Source organism: Centruroides vittatus, unplaced genomic scaffold (assembly GCF_030686945.1).
Source record: "Centruroides vittatus isolate TY-2023 unplaced genomic scaffold, ASM3068694v2 contig_359, whole genome shotgun sequence".
Lineage (NCBI taxonomy): Eukaryota > Metazoa > Arthropoda > Arachnida > Scorpiones > Buthidae > Centruroides > Centruroides vittatus.
Window position 1 is genome coordinate 550,168 of NW_027122182.1, and position 22,011 is coordinate 572,178.

At 27.6% G+C, this 22,011-nt stretch overlaps 1 protein-coding gene across 1 annotated transcript in view; it reads left to right on the forward strand.

Moving 5' to 3' along the window:
- LOC136974896 (inner nuclear membrane protein Man1-like) overlaps positions 1 to 22,011 on the forward strand; it is a 50,677-nt gene that overhangs the window by 18,372 nt on the left and 10,294 nt on the right. Inside the window, exons 2-7 of the mRNA XM_067269881.1 lie at positions 106 to 318; positions 1,822 to 1,844; positions 6,960 to 7,038; positions 14,556 to 14,644; positions 17,058 to 17,131; positions 20,503 to 20,645. Of these exons, the coding sequence (XP_067125982.1) occupies positions 106 to 318; positions 1,822 to 1,844; positions 6,960 to 7,038; positions 14,556 to 14,644; positions 17,058 to 17,131; positions 20,503 to 20,645 (621 nt within the window). The remainder of the gene's footprint in view (positions 1 to 105; positions 319 to 1,821; positions 1,845 to 6,959; positions 7,039 to 14,555; positions 14,645 to 17,057; positions 17,132 to 20,502; positions 20,646 to 22,011) is intronic.

Below are 22,011 nucleotides of genomic sequence, written 5' to 3' on the forward strand. Positions count from 1 at the left end.
GTCTAAATATTTAATATATATTGTTTTGATTATTCAAATTTTTAATTTTTAGATTTTTTTTGAATATTTAATTATAAATATTTAAATAATATGATTAATTAATAGGTTTAAATCATCTTTCTACAAAAGCCAATGGATATACTAGTGATGACAGCACACTTAGGAAGGTATTTAAGGTAGAAGATGATACTGTATCAAATACCAACTATTCTCAGTGTATTTCAATGTTCCTTGTGATTGTGGCAACTTTATTTTTTGTTGTGGTTGGAATATTATATGTCGGAGTAAAACAGAAAGAGCTTCCATTAGGTGAAATAGGTATGTATTATAAATTTAATCAGTTTCCTTACATAATTTAAATGTAATTATAAAATACTTGTACTTTGTTTTAGTTAACATTTAATTTAACAAAATAACATTTTGATTATCTTAACTATGCTTAACACTGAAATTTTTCAAATATGATAAACAACTAAATTTTTATAAATTTCTAACTGCATTGAAAATACAAAGTTTGCAACAAACATTAGAAATGTATGGAAATAAACATAAAACAAATATTAAATAAGTTTGAGAATCAAATAGAATTAAAAATATGTTCTATTTTATAAGTGAATTGTGATAACAGTGTTAAAAAATATAAATTATTTCAATTTTAAACATTTATTTTTCAAGTAAACAAAAACTCTAATATTGATTTGGTTTTTAATAATAAAGTATTATGGTAGATTAAAAATCATGCAATAATTAATACATTGTGATAATTATAATTGACTTTGTCAAAGATGTAAATAAAATGTAAAAGTTTTTATTATAAATTAGATAAATTATGTTCAATATTATTTTTTTTATATATGAATGAACAGATTACATAAATATGTTTGTAAGATTAATGAAACAGTAGATTTCTGTTCTTATTAGCTATTACTATTAATATTTCAGTTTATTAATCATCAGGACTGGCCCAAGAGTTTTTGGCACCCTTAAATTTTTGCACTCTAGGTCAGTGGTCTGCAACATCTCTGAGCTCACGGACCACTAAACTCACAATTTTGAATCCATACTATCATGAATTTTTTAAGCAATACAAAATCTAGAATAATGATCATAAAAGTTCAATTTTACTATATTAATATGAAACTCGCTTGTTTAATTATAACAAATTAATGCAAGCCTAAAGTTCATTGCTTTGTTTGAAATAAATTTATGGATTCTTAGCACTTTTCCACAAAGGACGACAATCACACTCACAATATTGTTTATTGTTCATTATTTATTGATAACAGTCACTTTGTATTTTGTTTTAGATTCTAATAAAAAACTCTTAATGAGTAAAAGAAAGCTACTAAGCATTTTGCATTTCTTTCGTGATACTTCATGTAACCTTCGATTGATCAATGTCCGAGTTTCTCCATGGACCACCCAAATTTTCTCACTGACCATCAATGGTCCACGAACCACTGGTTGCCGACCACTGTTCTAGGTAATTGCTTCTATAGCTGGGTTGGCTCTGTTACTCACTCATTTTATACTATCTATATAGTTTACAGCATAGCATCATGAACTAACTGGTATGGTCCTTCAACAATAATCATCATTAAAACCTGACAAACATAAACATTAAATCCTTAGTAGATTTAAATTTACGATATGAAGAGCTAAGAGCATTCTTTAATATTATTGCCATCAAATTTGCAGTTTAAAATGAACACATAACTGTAGAAATTTTTTATTACTATTATTTATTGGTTTACTTTTGATATTATTTTGTATATTTGTAAATATTACGTATTTGTATAACAATAACATATTTTATTTCAGATCCTATTAAACCATTCGAAGGAGTAAGTATATTTTATTATTTTTTATGTAAAATAGAATTTTTCAATAATAAACACAAAAAATAACCAATCATTATTTTATTTACCGTATTTTATGGACTATAAGACGCACCTGAATTTTTAAGCAATTTTTTTAAAAAAATACCTATAAGACGCTATGGACTATAAGATGCACCTGAATTTTGGAGGCAATTTTTCAAAGAAAAAAGTGCGTCTTATAGTCTGTAAAATACGGTAATTATTCTATGTTTTGATAAAATTGATAAGTAGCATCTGTGAATAATTCTGAAATGTTTCAACAATAAAACAGAATCAAAACATATTTTGTATTTCGAAATTTAAATCATTGCAAAGAATTTGAAACTTGTATAATATTTGACTCAATAAACTAGCAAAAGTAATTATTTTTTTTAACGTTTGTTAAAACTATAAATAAACATTAATTTTGTAAAACATAAAGAAGTATTAATCCATTTCCAAATACAAATCTAGTAATTGTTTTAACCAGTATCTTCATTTAACCTAAATTTTGAATCTATTTTGGTACTCCGAACAAATTTTATAAAAATAAAATTATTAGAGAAATTATATTTTTGATCCTATTAATGTATATTATAGAATTATATTTCCTAAGAATTGTGCATTTTATTTGATGATTATTACATTGCAATAATAGATAGTTCTTATCTGTTTACATCTCAAGTTGTTTTCAGCTGATGATTAAAGATTTGATAGATAAACAATTATTAATAAAAGTTAGGAATTTTAAGAAATAAAATTACTAAATTCTTATAATTTTTATGTATAAGTACTTCATTGATAATAAATTTGTTTTTTAAATCACTTATAAAATTAATATTGAAAATATGCAGAACTCTTATCATAAAAAAACTCAATAAAAATGTATAGTAGTCTGAAATAAATATTTTATCAAAAAATATTTTCGTCAATAAAAGAGACAAAAAAGTACCTCATATTGATTTAGTTAAATGATTTTTCTTCTAGAACTTTATTTTAAAAGAAATCTCTAAATGTTATTCACAATAAAATATTTGTGTTGTCTGTCTATTGGATATTAGAGGCAGATTTGATAATATCTATTTTCTATAATTTTTCTGATATTTGTTGATCATTATCCTTCCTATTGTTTGTAACTTATTGTCTTTGTTGATAATTTTATATTATTCTCCATCATTTAAATTTCTTCTTGTTTATCTAAACTTGTAGTCTTGACTAAATTGAAGGATAATTTTAGATTCTTTCATGTGATCTTTTTGAATACTCATTTTTTGTTAATAATAGTATCTATATCAATTTTATTGCATTCTTTATTTCTCTTGTAAAAATTGCTTTTAATATCTTGACAAATGTAAATGTGTTGATTTGAAAAATTTTTATAATGAAATAATTACGTATAAAACATTTTTCACAGTTCATTCTAAATAATATACGAGGGCAGTTTTTTCAATTTCTGATGGTCCATAAAAAAAAAGACAAGTGTAAATAACAAAATAAATTTATCCGAAAGTTAGGTACAAACATGGTTATTTTGACATAATCACCATGAAGATTGATGTATTTGTCATATCTGTGGACAAGTTTTTCCATTCCCTCTTCATAAAATGTTGCCGCCAGTGAATTGAATGGCCTTAACGATGTTGTTTTGAAGCTTGACATTAGTCTCAAACCTCTGCCCTGCTAGCCATGTTTTCAGTTCAGGAAAGAAGTGGAAGTCTTCAAACATTAAAAAGTTCCAAGCTGGGTGGAAATCTAAAAGATGAAAGTTTTCATTACCTTTAAACATCCAGCATTTAGCCCCAATTTAGCATCAAGCGACTTCCACCTCTTTCCTGAACAGAAAAAGTGGCTAGGAGGGCAGAGGTTTGAGACTAATGACAATCTTCAAAACAACCTTAGGGCCCATTTCAAATTATTGATGGCAACATTTTATGAAGAGAGGATGGAAAAGCTTGTCCACAGATATGACAAATGCCTCACTTTTCATGGTGATTATGTCAAAAAGTAACCATGTTTGTACCTAAATTTTGGTAATAAATTCATTTTATTTACTCTTGTTTTTTTTTATTGATTTTTGGAGGTTGAAAAAGGAAAAAAAAAACAGCCTATGTATGTGTAGACCTATGTTACATATTGTCTGTACATATATACACAGTATATGTAGTTACAATTTTTAATTATAAGAAATATGAAATAATAATAATATTTTATTGATGCATGTTTTTTAATTTTTGAATAATTCAAACTGGAATTTTGCATTACCACTAGAATTTAAGCAATATTCTTTGATTGTCTACAGAGATTTTTGAAAATTTGAGTAGAGTCTGGAATATATGTATCTTTTTAAAATATATTCTATCATTATAAGGTTTAAAATTTTTAAAAAGTGTGAAATAAAATACAGACTAATCATTTTTAATACTGAATAAAGTAAATGCAAGATGATGTATCAATATTAATGTTACGACTATTGCATTTATCGAAAGTTCATAGATGCAGTTGTGTGTGGCAATTTTGAATTATTTCTTGATTTAAAAGGTTGCAATCCAGAAGAGGTGTTTGGTGGTAAAAATTGAACTGTTATAACTTTCAGAGTGGGAATCATTGAATGTATATTGTAGTTGTTAATAAAAAGAATAATTTTTCTCATTTACTTAGCATGGATGACATCAGGACTTTGTCTCTCATTTTTTGCATACTATCATCTTGGAATTATAGAAACATCAATGCTTTAAACTTTTTCCAATCAATAACAATAGCAGTTTTTCATTACTTGTCATATTTTGATTTAAGAGTTATACACTTTTTGTATTTATTACTTTTGTGACATGAATCACCTTTGAATACCATTATTTTGTTTGGCTGACATTTAAAAATTAAGCTTTTGTCACCTACGTTGAAACTCATTTGGACTATAGTTCTGTAGAATCTGTAAACTTTTCATTCTTTTTGTATTATCCTCTTGCACTTCTGCGCTTTCACCACAGATTTTATTCGAAACTCTTCCATGCCTTTTCTTAAATTTGCCTAGCCACCATCTGCTTGCTTTGAATCCAGTATGTATGAATTGTTTAACGTATTCTCTAAGAAGTTTTTTATTTACAAGAATGCCACTTCAGCATGCACTTTTTAGCAGTTTTATTCTGTCTGATTCTGTTGTTCGTTGAAGCTCTGATATCCTCTTCTTGTTTTTTACATTGTTATATAGAATATTCAGTGCAATGTCAAATTCTTTAGCAATTTATGATTTTTTTTCTTTTTGTTTTATGATGGATATCTTTTCTGCTATTGGCAAAATCTTTAGTTTTCTGTTATTTTCCATTTCTATCTACTTTTGAGTGAAATAGTCTATACACTGATTAACTGGTAACTGTCTGTGATAAAAATATCACAATTTTACAGTTGCTGTAACTGTTTGTTTTTAGTTCATTTTGTTTTTCTTTTCTTGAGGATGGTCATTTAACATGACCGAAAACATTTGGAAGTAATAAAAATTGGGCTGCACATTCATAAGGTGTCGTAGTAAGTTGTTTAATCATGAATATTATGCAGTCTTGAAAGAATAAAAATGTCAGTTAAAAAATAACAGTTTTAAATCACTAACATTTGATTGATCAATTTACATTTAATAATAATAATGCTAATTTTGGTTTGAATTTTAAGTTGTACAATCAGAAACATAATCTGATACAATACCAATTTGCAGCTGTGTGATAATATCATTCATTTCCTTGAAGATGCAATAGTCCACAAAATTAAACATAAAATAGAATATCTGGATCTTTAAATTTTTAGTTAGGAAACTGCATTCTCAAAACTATTTTGACTTATAAAAACACAGAATGCATTGAGTCTGTGAGAGTTGAGTAAAAATAAAAAAAAGTTTTGAGTTGGAGGTTGACTTATTGAGAGTCTACTGTATCAGTTTTCCATAATGAAAAAAACAACATAAGTACTCCCGGTTCTGTTATTACTTGAGGTTTTTTTTACACAGTTTTGATTTTTATGCAAATTAGAAAAAAAAATTTATTTTCTTTTTACACAATTTACTTTGATTTAACATGATCAACCTGAACTCTAAAATAAAAATTGTTTGTATTATACTGTAGGTGGCATTTGTGTTGCATTTTACACTGCCATGTTGTTGTTTGTGGGTCCAATTAGAAAAGAAATTTCTGGGGAATTCTCCTAATTATATATATAACATCAAGAGGGGCTTTGTTATGTCTGCATTTTGAATTTAGTGTTTAAAGTGAAAAGTATCTTTTTGATGTTTAATGGTATAAAAAAGTTACAATAAAATTTGTGCATATATAAATTTATTAATTTTGCTGAAAAGTCAATAAATGGTAAGTTATAATTTTTAAAGCTTTGTTTTATTAATAACAACTGAAATATTTTTTGGTAGTCCTTACACCAATGGAGCAAGATGACAATGTATAATAAGACAATATAAGATATTTCTGGTAGTAGCATTGAAATTGCTGTCTTGTGCAAACATGTGCATTTATTGTCTGAAAGTGATAGCGAATAAAAACGTTATGTTTAACTCATATTATTTTGTATAAGTTTTATGTTTATGAATTAGTAGCATGTTTTTTTCTTAATGTTCATTTACTTTATATAATATATTTTTATACACATGCATTCTTTATGAAATAAACAGTGCAAGTACTGTACATAAAAATGATAAGATTCTAACATGGTTTTTCATATGATTTATTGTATTATTTTTGCTGATTATTTAGGTCAAACAAATCTATTGTTTTTCCATATATACAACACATTTTTGTACATGCATTCTTTGGAAATGTATTATTTATCATGTAAAACAGAATTGTGTGTAAATGAATTTTATAAAAATGTTTTAAATATACAGATATATATCATATTGTCTAAAATCTTTTATACAATAAATCAAAATAATGTTTATTTTAAGATTTTTTTCATTAAAATATACTATGTTAGATAAAAGTTTTTTATTTTAAAAAAAGTATATATATGTTTTTTGATTTTCTTTCAAGATACATGCTTGGAAGTTAGAACTGTTATATTTAACTAAACATATTACATAAACTAATTGTTTTTTCACAATTACAGGATAACAACAGTAATCAGAATTCAGTTGATATTCGAAATATTGCAATTCTGTTGTACAATTTACTATCGCATATTGCAGGTAAGTAAATTTACACTTTTACATTGAAGCTATTTCGAACTTAACATTATAGAGAAAATTAAAATAAATAGTTTGTTTTAGTATACTGGCACAATGAAGTGACTTTCATTCAACACTTGGCTAAGTTTTCCATCTTTTATTCAGTTAGATTATAGTATACTGGCATGATGAAGTGACTTTCATTCAACACCTGGCTAGTTTTCCATCTTTTATTCAGTTAGAATGAAAGATGGAAAACTAGCCAAGTGTTGAATGAACGTCACTTCGTTGTGCCAGTATACTATAACATAACTTACAACACGGTTTTGATAGCATCAACAAATAGTTTGTTTGTTTAATGGAAAATATGAATATACAGGGTGTATCAGTAAAGCGGTTACAAACTTTCAGGAGAGATAGAGTACACCTAGATCAGCGGTGGGGAACCTTTTTACCATTAGAGGCCACATTTAAATTAGGCAGCAATAAGAGAGGCCGCATTTTTTTTCGTTTAGTTCATTCTTATTGCAACTTGGGGGCGCTAAAAACTCGCTCATGCATGTTAGAGTCCGTTTGAGACTAGTATTCTGACGTCATGTTACAATATGACTGTCTTTGGCGGGATTTTTCGCGCAACTGTCATGGCGTTGATGTACAATAGTTGTTTGAAACGAAACTCTACCATTTTGTACTAGGTGGCAAAGGGCCGCACAAGAACCTCGCGGAGGCCGCAGGTTCCCCACCTATGACTTAGATGATAGGAAATCACGTGGCAATGCATGGTCAGAAATGCTTTCCTGGCGTGGTAGTGATGACACAAAACACAAGAAAGGAAGGACACAAACAGGGTGAGAAAACATGTTTATTATTCTTAGTACAAGAAAAATCAAAGAAGGTGTTCAAAATTACGATCCCGGGTTGTGATGCAGGTCTCACATCTCTACCCAAAGACATCCCAACATTTTTGCTGTACTAAGAATAATAAACATGTTTTCTCACCCTGTTCGTGTCCTTCCTTTCTTGTGTTTTGTATCGTCACTACCGTGCCAGGAAAGCGTTTCTGACCATGCATTTAGGGATTGCAATTGCTGGATCCTTCATCCAGCAATCCAGCTGGATCCAGCGTTGCAGATCTGCAAATACTCAATTAACTTTCTAAATAATTGCGCAAAAGTCTACGTTGTCGCGTTGCCGCTTTGTTAACTACTAGACTGCTACTAATTACTTACTAATTACTTTCTCACTACTTTTCTAACACTAATAATTAAATTACTTGTAAATAAACTATACCTTAATCAATCTAGCAAAATTTAATAAAATAATAATGTATTCAATCGCTTTTAACGATCTTCCTCAGTTACAAAAAAATACATTAACTATAGAACATAAAATGTGTTTGGAATAAATATAAAAAGAATAGTGCTTAATTACATCCCATTTTTTAAACAAGATACATAGATGTACTGCCAGGTCTAATAATTTTCGCATTGTATACCGACGTAATCTCACTGTTTTCAAACTTTTAAGAAACGATAAAAAGAAAGAGGATCGAAATTCAACAACAGGTATATACCTGTTGTTGAATTTCGCATACTCAGCATACTCATTACCGTCAAAACATAGCTGAGTGTAACATTTTTACAGTATTTATGGTATATAAATATAAAGAAAGAATTAAACATCTAGATGGAATGGTTGTACCATAGTTGTTACATGAGTTGCAATAAGTAATGGAATTACAGATGAGAATAAGTAGTTACATAAGGCATAATTTATACAAAAAGACAGATTGAATTGCTGGTATTTGTTTACAGATCGGCAGAGTAGAATAGATGGTGAAGATTGTTACAATACATGGTAGTGACATGAGGTGGGGGTACCTTGCCAGAAGGCCTGGCAAGGTTACAATATAGGGTATTTCCAGTAGACATTTCATTCCAACTAGACTTTAGGATAGGATGATACAATATTACATTAAGAACAGTTAAATTAAAAATAAATTAAACTTAACCTAAAAAAAAAATTAAAGCATGACAACCAAAGAAAGTTAATGAGCTAAGTGTTTCTGTATGAGTAGCGCTAGATGTACGTATTATAATTCCAGGATACGTAGTACAGATGGTGATATATTGAATGCACGTGGCCGTATGGCGATGGCATTGTGAGATGCCGTAATACAGAGAACACCTGGAATGGTTGTCGTAGAAAGGCAGTGCATAGTATGGTGCATTCTGGACTGCAAATTAATATACGCCAGGAGACGTCGATTGTCGACTAGCATAGTTCATTTCATTTAGTTGTCCAAAAGTTCTTGCAACGATTGTAAAGTGGGTGTTCCAAAGTTACAAAGATCCTGATAGCATTTTCTTGGGAAACATTCGAGTAAGGCTCACAAACTAGTTGAGTCCTTAGATAAAGATGTAAAAGGGTTTCTTGAATTCAAGAACTTGAGTCTTGAAGCAGAGTATACCATAAGAGGTGTTCTTTCCAAATAAGTGTATTAGTAGAGTTCTAGATAGACAGATAACACTTTATTGCACCAAAAATACATCCACGCTGGATCCGCGCTGGATCCAGCTGGAATGATTTCAATCCACCAAAAATCCAGCTGGATTGAAAACACTGCTGGATTGCAATCCCTACATGCATTGCTATGTGATTTCCCATTGTCTAGGTGTACTCTATCTCTCCTGAAAGTTTGTAACCACTGTACTGATACACCCTGTATATCAGTAGAAATTGAAAGTGTAACATCATGAAAGAGTAAACATTATCATAAAGTTTGGTTAAATTGGATAAGAGATGAAATAAGAATAAATGGTTAAATCTTTGCCGATTTACTTAGCAGTTTTATGTGAATAGCCTTACTTATCTGTACAGTCCATAATTTTTAAGATTTATTATTTAGTTTTATTGTTTAATAGCATTTCTTTCTTTCTTCTTAAACATTTGTGTATGTCCATCTCTGAGTTTATAAGAAGTAACAGATTGGGTTATATGAATATCTTATTCTGAGATATTGCATGCAATGTTGTATGGAAAGTTTTAACTGTGCATCATTGCAAGTCCCAGTGAGTAATAGTAAAGTCTTGTAGATGCTTCTTGACTCAATGACAGAGGTTGGACAGAATTCACTGCTACAAACTGCTACACAGATAAGTTCTGTAGCCTGCTTATATACTTCCTGTATCATTATAAACTGCTTAGTTGACTAATATATGAGATTACATATTCTATTGACTTGCATGCTAGTTACTATGCCTTGTAGTCATGAATGATTTTGGTGGTGTCATAACAGGATTAATTGGATATAGTGATAGGGATTGTGTTCATGGATTAAAGTTTATTTTCTAGTGATAGACAAATTAGGGATATTAAGAAGAGTAAAAAAGGGGAAAGACAATGTATGAGAGAGGCATGTGCCTCAAACTCTTAGTATTATAATTTGAGAAGTCAGGATATGTCTTAAAATCTCCCATTGAATTCATGAAGTCGGTGCTCAGTATTACATTAATAATAGCATTAAATCAGTTTTTTTCATTTTTGGTAAATGAAAATAATGTATTCTTTCAAGAACATAATGCTTATGCTCATACTACTACTAATCTGACAAGTAAGATCTTCAGAATGTGAATATCTTCTCATGGCCTCTATTTCATCAGACTTCTATTATTGAACATATGTGGGACATAACAGAAAAACAATTGAATTTCCATCAGCTTCTAACCCTGTACTAATAATATATCATTTGCAAGGTCAAATTGAGCAATTTTGAATAATATAAGTCAGGATAAAGTATGACATCTTTATGACACAATATTTAAGAGAATCATGACCTCCATTCAGGCTTTGGAGATATACTTGATAATAAGCTAATGTTATACAGTATTCATGCTATAGCATATATACCGAATAAAATTTCATGTATCAAGATGAAACTTTAATCATTTATTTGTATTAGACTTTCACCATAATGAAATTGAAAAAAGAACATTTGTATAAAAAGATTAGTTTTGAATGATCTTTTTATACAGATCTTATTTTTAACTACTAATGTATAACTATATTAATTTTTTTTTTCTTGTAAGTGTTAAGAAAATTTAACATTTTAAGAATAAATTTATAATATGTAATAATTATTATTGTTATTGACTGTTTCTAGACCAGCTACAAAAGTGTTTACTTTTACAACTGATTTTTGATTAGTATATAATTTTGTTTTTTTTTTTAATCTAAAGAGTTTATGAATTATGTAAAAAAAAAATAAATACCGTATTTTACGGACTATAAGATGCACTTTTTTCTTCGAAAAATTGCCTCCAAAATTCAGGTGCGTCTTATAGTCTGTAGCGTCTTATAGGTATTTTTTTTAAAAAAAAATTGCTTAAAAATTAAAGTGCATCTTATAGTCCGTAAAATACGGTAAATAACAATGAGTATAATGAGTTTTATTGATAAAAATGAAGTGATGCTACCATATCTCTGGTTAAATATCTCTTTTGTGTGTGTTTACAGGATTCATAACTAAACAGTTTTATTCATGATCCCTCTGTCAGGATATTGATAATATCACCTAAGTTGTCTCAGGAACTTGAAATGTCTACATATATAGATCAAAAATTAAAATATTGCATAGGTTTGAGCCAAAAGTTGACTCTTCACCCAAAAATTTCAAAAAATCTTGTGTAATATTTCTTAACTCACAAGGTGTTGTGTGAAAAAACTTTTTCATGGGTTGCTCACAGTTGTGGATATTTTTATAATAAAGAGAATATCTGAAATTTTTTTAAACTGAAAATTATTTAAAAGAAAACATATTAAACATTAACGTTAATATTTATTTAACATAAAGTAGGAGATTTTTTGAATTTTTAAAAAGGACAAAAAACTTCACTGAAAGTATATTGTATGAAAATATCACAGAAAAAACTCTAATGAATTAAACATTTGTGTGAAACATAATAAAATATTATTCCACAGCACTTGTGTGATAGTAAGCTTAATATACAATATTCAAAATTTAACTTAGTCATCATCAGACTCTGGAACACTTTCAGTTGCACACTGATACAAGCTGCAGTTGTATATTCATTGCAAATGATGTGCTATCAAATGTGACCTTTTATCTTTGATTTTCAGTTTTATGTCCAAGTACTGTACAGTAGCTGGTCTTTCATCTTCTCAAGGCTGTCTTACCTCTTCTTCCAGTCCCAACATGTAATATTTCTTTTTAGTTGTTGAGGAAGACCTGGCTGATGATTGTGTTCTATCAAATAATTACGACATAGTTCCTTCACTGGTTCTTTGAGATAGTTCTGCCTCAGTATGTTGAACTCTCCTTTTTGATGTTGTAAATAATAAAGCTGTTTAACCCAATAATGTTCAAAAGATTAAAAAAACAAGGTAAGCAGCCAACAGTTACTGGTTCTTGCTATCGAGTATCTTGCCATATACTCATCAACTACATCAACTCACCCTTTTTTGAAGTTATAAAATGTAAGAATAAATGGCTTTTTAGCATTTTCGGATTCTGGATCAATTTCATCAGTGCTATGCATTCTAGAGAGGAGTGGATCAACTCCATTTTTTTGGTGCTGTAGACTACTAAAGTCATTTTTCCTCTAAAAGCAAATATACTTGAGTTTACTGAGAGAATTCTTGTGTTTGTAAACTCGGGCAGGATCTCTCTCTTGTTTTTCTGTAATGTTCTAACTAATGTTGACCTGTGATTCTTTAGAAGGCATTTCGCTAATGGTATAGAAATGTACCAATTATCAGTGGTCACATTCCTTCCAGTATCACTTATTGGCTGAACAAGTCTAGATACTATAGCTAGTCCTGAATTTTCTACTGTAAAAGGGCTCTTTGGTTGCTGCCCCATATACACTTCCATGTTTATGATATAAAAAGTCTTTGCACAAGTCATGGCAGATATCTTAATACCTTACTTTGCTGGTTTATTTTTTATGTATTGCCTAAAAGTGCAATTACCTCTAAATGATTCAAGCATCTTGTCAATTATGAGGAATATTTATGACAAAGTTAGCATTAATTTTACACTTTTCACAATGTTAGACCAAACATCACATATTGGAGTAAGCTTGTCAAAGTTTTGTTGCTGTATCCTAGTTTTAGCATCATCGAATCTTAAGGATTTAATCAGAAACTTGAACCTTTGTATATTCATGCAGTTATGAAAGAATTCCAACCCAGTTTGACCACAAATTGAATAACTTTAGGTGCAGAGCTCTAAGAATTTGTGCCATGTAGAAAAGACCAATAAAAGCCTCCATTTTACTCCTTGACATTTCGTTCCCAGATACAGTTTGAACATATTTTTTGTATACTTCACAATGTCATCCAAAATTTTATTTGTAAAAAATAACCTGCAAGCAGAAACAGGTGAATTTACATCATTTTGTGCTTTCACACCAGGAAGGTGTCTTAACTAAATTGTGATCAGCTGTTCGTCTATTACATGGAGGAAAGTGAATTCCCCATTTAGTTTTTCCATTCCTTCTTGTATATTCAGGCTTTATTTCAATTTCTGTTTCATCATCTCCAGATTGCTCTGACAGTGTTTCTTGATCCTGTCTATCTACATTGTCTTCTAACTCATCATTGGAGAATAACTTCAAGTGCTTCAATAGTGGGTTTGTCAGTAAACAAATGACTTTAATTTGCAACTTGAACACAAACTATATGGTGTATTTTCTCGGACACATGGCAAATTTCATCACTAATTTTTCTTCAGTTTTCTTCTTTCATAAATACTACAAAAATGACTTTAAATTGTACCTGGATTTTCTTTTTTCCTTCTTCTCTTTTTCCACAATTTCTAATAGCCTCAAAATTCTTTCTTTTTGTTTTCTATCCATTTAGCTTGACAACAATCACTAAAAACTAAGAATATATAAATAATACTAATATAACACAATTAAGCTTACTGTAAACAAACATACCCATTAGGTCATGTGCAACTGAAAACACTGGGTTTTAAGAAAAAGCTGTTTATTCAGCAACTAAAAAAATGACAGTTACAGAAATGACAAGGAAAGTCAGTAGACGAGTCTATAGAAAGGTACTGAAAGGTTGGGAGTGTACACTATTCAGGTTAATGAAAACAACGACAAAAAAACAAACATGGTTGAAAAGACTGGCTGCATTCCATGACAGGTTAGTCAGTCATAAATAGACACATGTTACAACATAAACAATGTGTGTAAAAAATGTGCATAAACATAAACTGTTTTTTAGCTTTCATTAAACAGATTTTGATAAAAAAATTTCGTATTTCAACATATATGTAAATTTTGAAAACTTTATAAAGAAATATTCCACTTATAAATTAGTATAAAATTTATTCTGTTATACTGTATATACTCTTTTTATTAAATAATACTGAAGTATTTGAAAAATTAGCAAAAGTATGTACAGAATTCAATTTGTATTTAGAAAATATTTTGTTAGAAAATTTAATACATTATTTTTAGCTTTAAGATTATAATATCAATTAATTTAAAATGATGACTTTTCAGGTGCATATGAGTGCAATGAAAAACAAGCATCTCGATCTTTATCCTATAAAGATGCAAAAGTTGCATTAATTGAAATGTGTGATACACAGGTAATGGAATTAAAATAGTTAATACTAAGTAAATTATACTAAAATGATCAGTCATTTCTTGTTTTAAAGTAAATTATACTGAGTTTTAATAATCTTTAATATGAAAAACTAATAATTTATGGAATTGTTATTATTTTTTAAAATTGATTTACGTTTATGGTTTCAATACCTATACATGGCTAAAAGTAAAAACAATATGCATTATTTTTTACTTATTATATAAGATATGATTTAGGGCTTACATAGTTTTGTTGAATAAAATAACTTTTCTCACTGTTATTTGATATCAGTTTTAGTTGAAATGTTAGAAATGATATACTAGCATTTTATTATTCAGAAAGATTTTGATAATTTCTAATTTTTTAGCAGTAAATTATATGAAAGTTGTAACTATTATATAATAAAAATATTTAATAGAAATAATCCATTATTTTGTTTATCAGTTAGTTGTCTATTCAATGCTATGAGATTAGGATGAATATAATTTACTTTTGTACGACTAATCAAAAGAAAAAATTATTGATATTATTATGTATTCAAAAAAAGGAACAATAATAATCACTGTAGACCCCCTATAACACAGATTCGTATAACACGGCAAAAAAATTGCGATTGTATTTGTATAACACGCTAAAAGAGACTTGTATAACATGGTAAAACGTCATCGCCGACTCGTGTCGCGGCAGGATTGGTCGAATCTGAAGCAATAGTGGATATTGTACAAACTGTTGAGTTTAAATGAGCACTGGACCTACTAAAAGACATTTATTATTCAACAGCCATAAAAATTATATTTTTATTAATGATGTCTCCAAAGTTAAGTTATTTTTTCGCGAAAAATTTGCTGATCAGGAAACGCGCCCGCTGTTCAATGAGCCGCTCCGCGACGAAAACGAGTTTAAGCAATGGTGTTGTCGAACGGTGCACACTCGGTAAGTAATCCTGCAATTTTTTGTTTATAGCATAATTTATATGAATTATTCTCAAAAAAATATACGTGATTTGGAAATGTTGAGTCAAATTAGTCTAGAATCAATTAATTTTTATGGAAGAAAACCTTTCAAACAGCCGTAGCCCTTAAACTCCACATGTACTGGGCTCTGATTGGCTCATGTATTTAAGTGACTCGTACAACACGGATTCATATAACACAAAATGTATCTACTGTGTTATGGGGGGTCTACTGTACTTCAGAATATATTTGAAGTATGAGATACCTTCTAATCAGTTATCCTACAGTAAACACAAAACAATCATACTAAAATATGTATTTCATATGAATTTTACAGTTTGATAAACAAGATTTTGTTAAAATTGATTAGCTTATGGTATGAAATATGAAGTAGAATATTTCTAATATATATGAAGCAAATGTTTGTAATGACTAAAACACAATTTATTTTCAGAAAGTATTTTATTTTATTATAAAATATTTATAATAATGATAAATTTAAAATTTTTTAAATTTAATCTTTAAGAAATTAATATAGATGTTAAAAGTATTAAAAATGCAGTATGAATATACTGGATGAAAAGAAGAAACATGTTTTTCATAGAAAAATTAAACAAAATTTAAAATAATTATTAAATTTTGTTGTCATATTATTATTATTTGCATTTTTAAAAAAATTAAAAAATATTTAATCTATTTTTGATACAATATAATAAAAAATTTCTACTAGATACATTATACATTGCACGCAACAGTAAAATTTCTTTGTTTTGATCTAAAATAGTATAAAGTTTTAGTTTGCATTACTACTGCTTGGTGTTGTTTTTCATAAGCAAACATCTATTTCAAAATTAATTCAATAAAATTGTGTGTAATTCAACAATCATTATCATATATCAAATATGAATTATTTCCATAAGTCCTTTTCTTCTTGCTCAAAATTTGAAATATTCACAATTTTTATAAAGCATTAGTTGATATTAAGAATTTTTGAGATGAGGCAGCAAATAAAAATGAATACAAATATAAAGTTTATTATTATTATTTGTACGGTTAATGTTACCCTAGGTATCGAGATGGCAGCTCGTCTCCGATCCCAGCAGTCAGAAGAAAGAAAAACAGTGGGGATGCACGTTCTAACCTAACCTAACCTATTCTAATAAAATACCATAATTATTAGAATAGGTTAGGTTAGGTTAGAACGTGCATCCCCACTGTTTTCTTTCTTCTGATTGCTGGGATCAGAGACGAGCCGCCATCTCGATACCTAGGGTAACATTAACCTTTGTTACTATATTTCAGAAATTTACCACAGAAATTCAAAAAAAAACCACTTCATTATTTTTAATTTGGATTATTGAGAATTTGTCTTCAAATGTATTTTAATACATTTTATTATCAATAAATAATTGATTGACTAATAAATATTATCAGTTAAATTACTATAAATTTTTATTATAGCAAAGAGAAACATTTGAAGAAAATTTTAGTAAAGCATTAGATTTGATAATGAAGAATAAAGACTGGGGAATTACGTAAGGATATTAAATTATATTTTTTGTTTACATAATTATTTAATATAAATAGATAAAAGTTATTTTTATATTTTGTTGTTTGCATTTTTTTTATATTTTTTATATTTGTTTTGTGTTGTTTTAATGCATTCTTAACATTGAATATAAAAAATAAACCAATTTAAAATAAAATTGTTAAATAATAATGAAGTAATTATTAAAATGTTATTTTTGTTTCGAAACATTTCATATTTCATAATTCTGTCAGAAAAAATGTTAAAAGATTATTTAATTACAATATCAGCAAGTTAATTATTGGAGATTAAAAAAATGTCAGGTTTATCTATTATTTGAATTCATGGATAAAACTTTATTATTTAAATATGATCAAAAATATGTACAAGTATATTGGTGTAAAGGGACATTTTGTTTTATTTATTTTGATGGCAAGCTCTATAGAAATAAAAACTATTAGAAATGGTTTAAAAGATCATAATGCTGTCAAGATATCGTTCTGAAAAATTAGTCTTTTTAAATATATGTTGTTAAACAACTGTTATTAAATGAGTAAAACATTAATTATATCTTATAATCTTATATAGTTGTTTATCTTTTAATGTCCCCATTGAATTGAACTTGGCAATATCATCTAATAGTAATTAAACTGATTAAATCAGCGAAGTTCTGTTAGTTAAATCTAAAAAATAACTCACATATAACTAATATACACTACATTTGAAAGTATTTAAATTTATAATTTATGATCATTAGTAGTAATAATAATTTCATTTACCTTGAATAATTATAAAAAAGTTTTTTATTTTAAATAATTTCTATATAATAATTTAAAACTGTCATTTATTTTTAAGTCAAGGTTTGAATTTCTCCATAGTAAAAGTCTCAGACACCAAAAAATAAAATAGCTTTGTTTCGTATAATGTATGCATGTATAATATACAGTATATAATTATATGTATGTATGTACATATATATAATTTATCACCAACTATCCAAATTACTGAAATGACAGCTTGAATAATAAATTTAAATTACTAAGTTACTTGAACAAATTTTTACTAATTATAGTTTTTTTAATTTTTGAGCTTTTAATTATGTTTTATTATTATTTTTTAATGGATAAAATTATGGCTGGAGATATTTAAAATTCAATAACTTATGTAGATCTTTGAAATAAATATCTAAACATTGAATGGAAGCTGGTTTAATATGTACTCATGGTTTGCAGATTGTGTTTTTATTTGCTACTTGAAAATATATACATCCTGCTACAATTTTAATGTCAAATTCATAATTTGAATAGTGGTTTAATATGTTATTTCTTGCTATTTTTTATTCTTACCATATAAAAAGTAAACTTTTATTTTGTCATTTAAGTGCTTTTGACTCTAAAATGGGTAGGCAACTCTTGGCAAGTATGACATGCAACAACTTAGCGCTCCAGTTTACAACTCAGAACTTATTTTGAAAAATAAATATCCAACATTTTTATATATATATGTTACTGTGAAAGACCGAAATTAGAGAATGTTGATATTCTCCGGTGAATGTCGACACATACAAAATAAGTTGGTGAAAGACCAAATATTTGGTTATATTATTATACATTCGAACAGCTGCCGGTGTATGTTGACAAGCACAGATAAGCTTTGGTGGAGGTCGAAATCACACCCAAGAAGCCGGTGTCGACAGAGAGGTGGCAGTCTGTCACCAAATCCTTTTGGGTAACAGTTTGGTGGAAACTGCTCACTTTGTCACTGGATGATGTTTTTTGTTCTTTTGATCCCGTGAGGTGGGGATTGGTTTGTCAGCTTTATACCCATAATCAGTTCGTAATTTGTAAAGAAAAGTTACTTTCCATGGATGAGATTTCTTCTCAAGAAATATTGCTGAGAAGCAGCTGCAGCTAATTCGAAAAGTGGAGGACAAACGCTGTCATTGTAAAAAGAAGTGTTCCACGAATAAATGCAGTTATAAAAGCAAAGGGGGTCTTGTGCAATTCAAAGTGCCATAACAGTTTAAGTTGTTGCAATAAATAAGATCGTATAATGTTAATCACGTAATTTATGTGTAAGTTTATTATTGTATTATTTTCTTTAATGATTTAGAATGTACTATTCATTTTAGGTTCAACAGTTTATTTGCATGTGCTGTTACTTAAGCTTTCTCCTATTTTGACATATTAAAAAGTTGAATTTTGTCTTAACGTAATAAAAATATTTTTATTCGCCATTCACCATCAGTGCATGCTGAATGTCAACATTTGCTGGTGTAAGTGAGAAATAATGATATTTTGTAAATATTTTGTACATACACGAAACGACTGTGTGAACATTTTCCAGATATCGATCATTCGCAGTAACATATATACATATTTTGTGTTTCATAACAGATTTTTCAGGTTTGTAAAGTGTTCATGTATATAGATTTTTATTTGAAAAGTTCCTTCAATACTTTAAAGACATCAAATAGTAATATGCTCTTAAAAATTTTAGTTGGCACATGAGAAAATTTTGCTTTATAGATTGCCCATCCCTGCTCTAGAAGGATTTTGAAATTAAGATTTATATAATCAGTAGTAATTCCTGAATTACACAAATTAATGAACACATTATTGATTAATGTCATTAAAATATTGTGTAAATTAGAAATCTATGGTTGTTGTAAATTGTATGTAGATGTTGTTGAGATTGTGATACTGACACCAAAAATTGATGCTATTGAAGTTTTCTAACTTCAATAGCATTTTGAAATGACTGTCTGAATTCTTTCCCTCCATGAAACCATTCAGTAATAAAAATTTCAATGCTATTTTAAAGTGAATCTTTTGATATATGATATGATATAAAAATGGCAAATTATTATTAATTTTTTTCTGAAACATTTCATTCACTATCATATTATCATAATCATAATATCAGATGCAGAACAGAAAGCAGATATTTTGCAATGATTAATGTTGATAATTGTTAATGTTGGATGATTTGAATATTCAAGTGGTTTTAATAAAATTTACAACACTATCATTGATCTTTCTATCTTATCTGGCCATTGATGCATGGTATTTGTTGAGCCTTGTAATATTTATTAAGTTAATTTTATTAACAAAATGAAAATTAATTGAATGTTTTAAAAATTATATGAAGAAATTGATTTATTAAGTCTTGTCCTACATATATATTATATAACGTGAATATAACAAAATTATACATGTCAAAAAATTATGTCACAATTCAAATATATAAATTTTGTCAAAATATTTACTTTATTGGAAGTAAATCAATAATTAAATAACAAAAATTATTATGAATAAATGAAATTATAACATTATTAATCTATTTTTAAAATAATTTTTTTTTTTATTGTTCATACAGCATTTATAATGAACATGGAAAGATTGCTGAAAATTTGACACAAGTTCATTCATTAGAAGCTGTGATAGCAACAAAATCTCTATGGTGCAGATTTTGGCAAGCTTTTTTACAAACATCTTTCAAATTATTATGTTTTGCATTGAGTAAGTATAGTTGTTTATTAAAAATATTTTGATGTATATAAAATATATTTTGAGAAATAAATTTAATAATCAGATTCTTACATTTTTATAATCTTGTATGATAACAACAATGTTGTACGTACATAATACATATTTGAATTTATTAATGTGTTGTTGCAATTTTAATATATTTTTCAGTTAATATTTTAAAAAATTTATTAATTTTTTATGAATTTTATATTTAGTTTCATTTTATTTAGTGTTTAATACTGACTAATGATGACAAAAAATTTATAGAATAAGCTCTCAAATAATTGAAAATAGAAATATTCTAATTCTAAAAACTTTAAATTAAAATCCGAGTAAAAAGCTACTCTTTAAAATCCGACTTCGAGTGAGTTAAGAAGACAAAAAAAGAACGAAAAAGATGCTATACTTTCATAATTTTATTAATTCCATTTCCCAAATGCATTTCGCAACGCCTCATCAGTGGGATGAGGCGTTGCAAAATGCATTTGGGAAATGGAATTAATAAAATTATGAAAGTATAGCATCTTTTCGTTCTTTTTTTGTCTTCTTAACTCACTCGAAGTCGGATTTTAAAGAGTAGCTTTTTACTCGGATTTTAATTTAAAGTTTTTAGAATTGAAATTTTACCTGATCCCATTGGTTTTTTGAATTTTCTCAAATAATTGAATAGAAATATTCTGTAGATGAAGTGTTACAAATTTTTTGATGGAATTTTGAATAGTAAGACAGTTGATAAAGTTGACTTTGTAATTTATAATTTTATTACATTGATTTACAAATTAAAATTTTATAAACCATTTTTACAGAAATCAAAATTAGTAAAATTTACTCTTTGAAATTTGGTATGAACAAAGTATATTAAGTTTGTAAAATAAGCATTTTTATATTCTTTTAATATTGAATAATGCTGTTGCTTAATTAGATAGTTAATGTAGATTTAAGTTATACAAGATTACCGAATTTGAATTGAAAATATTATTGATTATTAAATTAGTATTGTGATAGGCTCATTCCTATAAATACTACTTCATTAAAATTTAATTTTAATTTTATTATTTTACTTTTAACTCAGTTTATAAAGTTAAATTGAAATAGAATATTAGTTTATAATTTTAATAAACAATTTTGTTATGTGAATTGTAGTTCTCAGCTTAAAAGATATGGAAATTATAGAATATGTTTATAAATTTTCATAAAAGTCATTTTTATTATGTCTTTATACTGTTGTATTAAGATCAGCTATTCCTACACAAAAATATAATCAGTATCTATAGAAGAAATATTCAGTCCTGTGGAGAATTCTTATCTACTATTTCTAGTTCTATAAGTACATTTCTTCATCTACACAGTTAGGAAA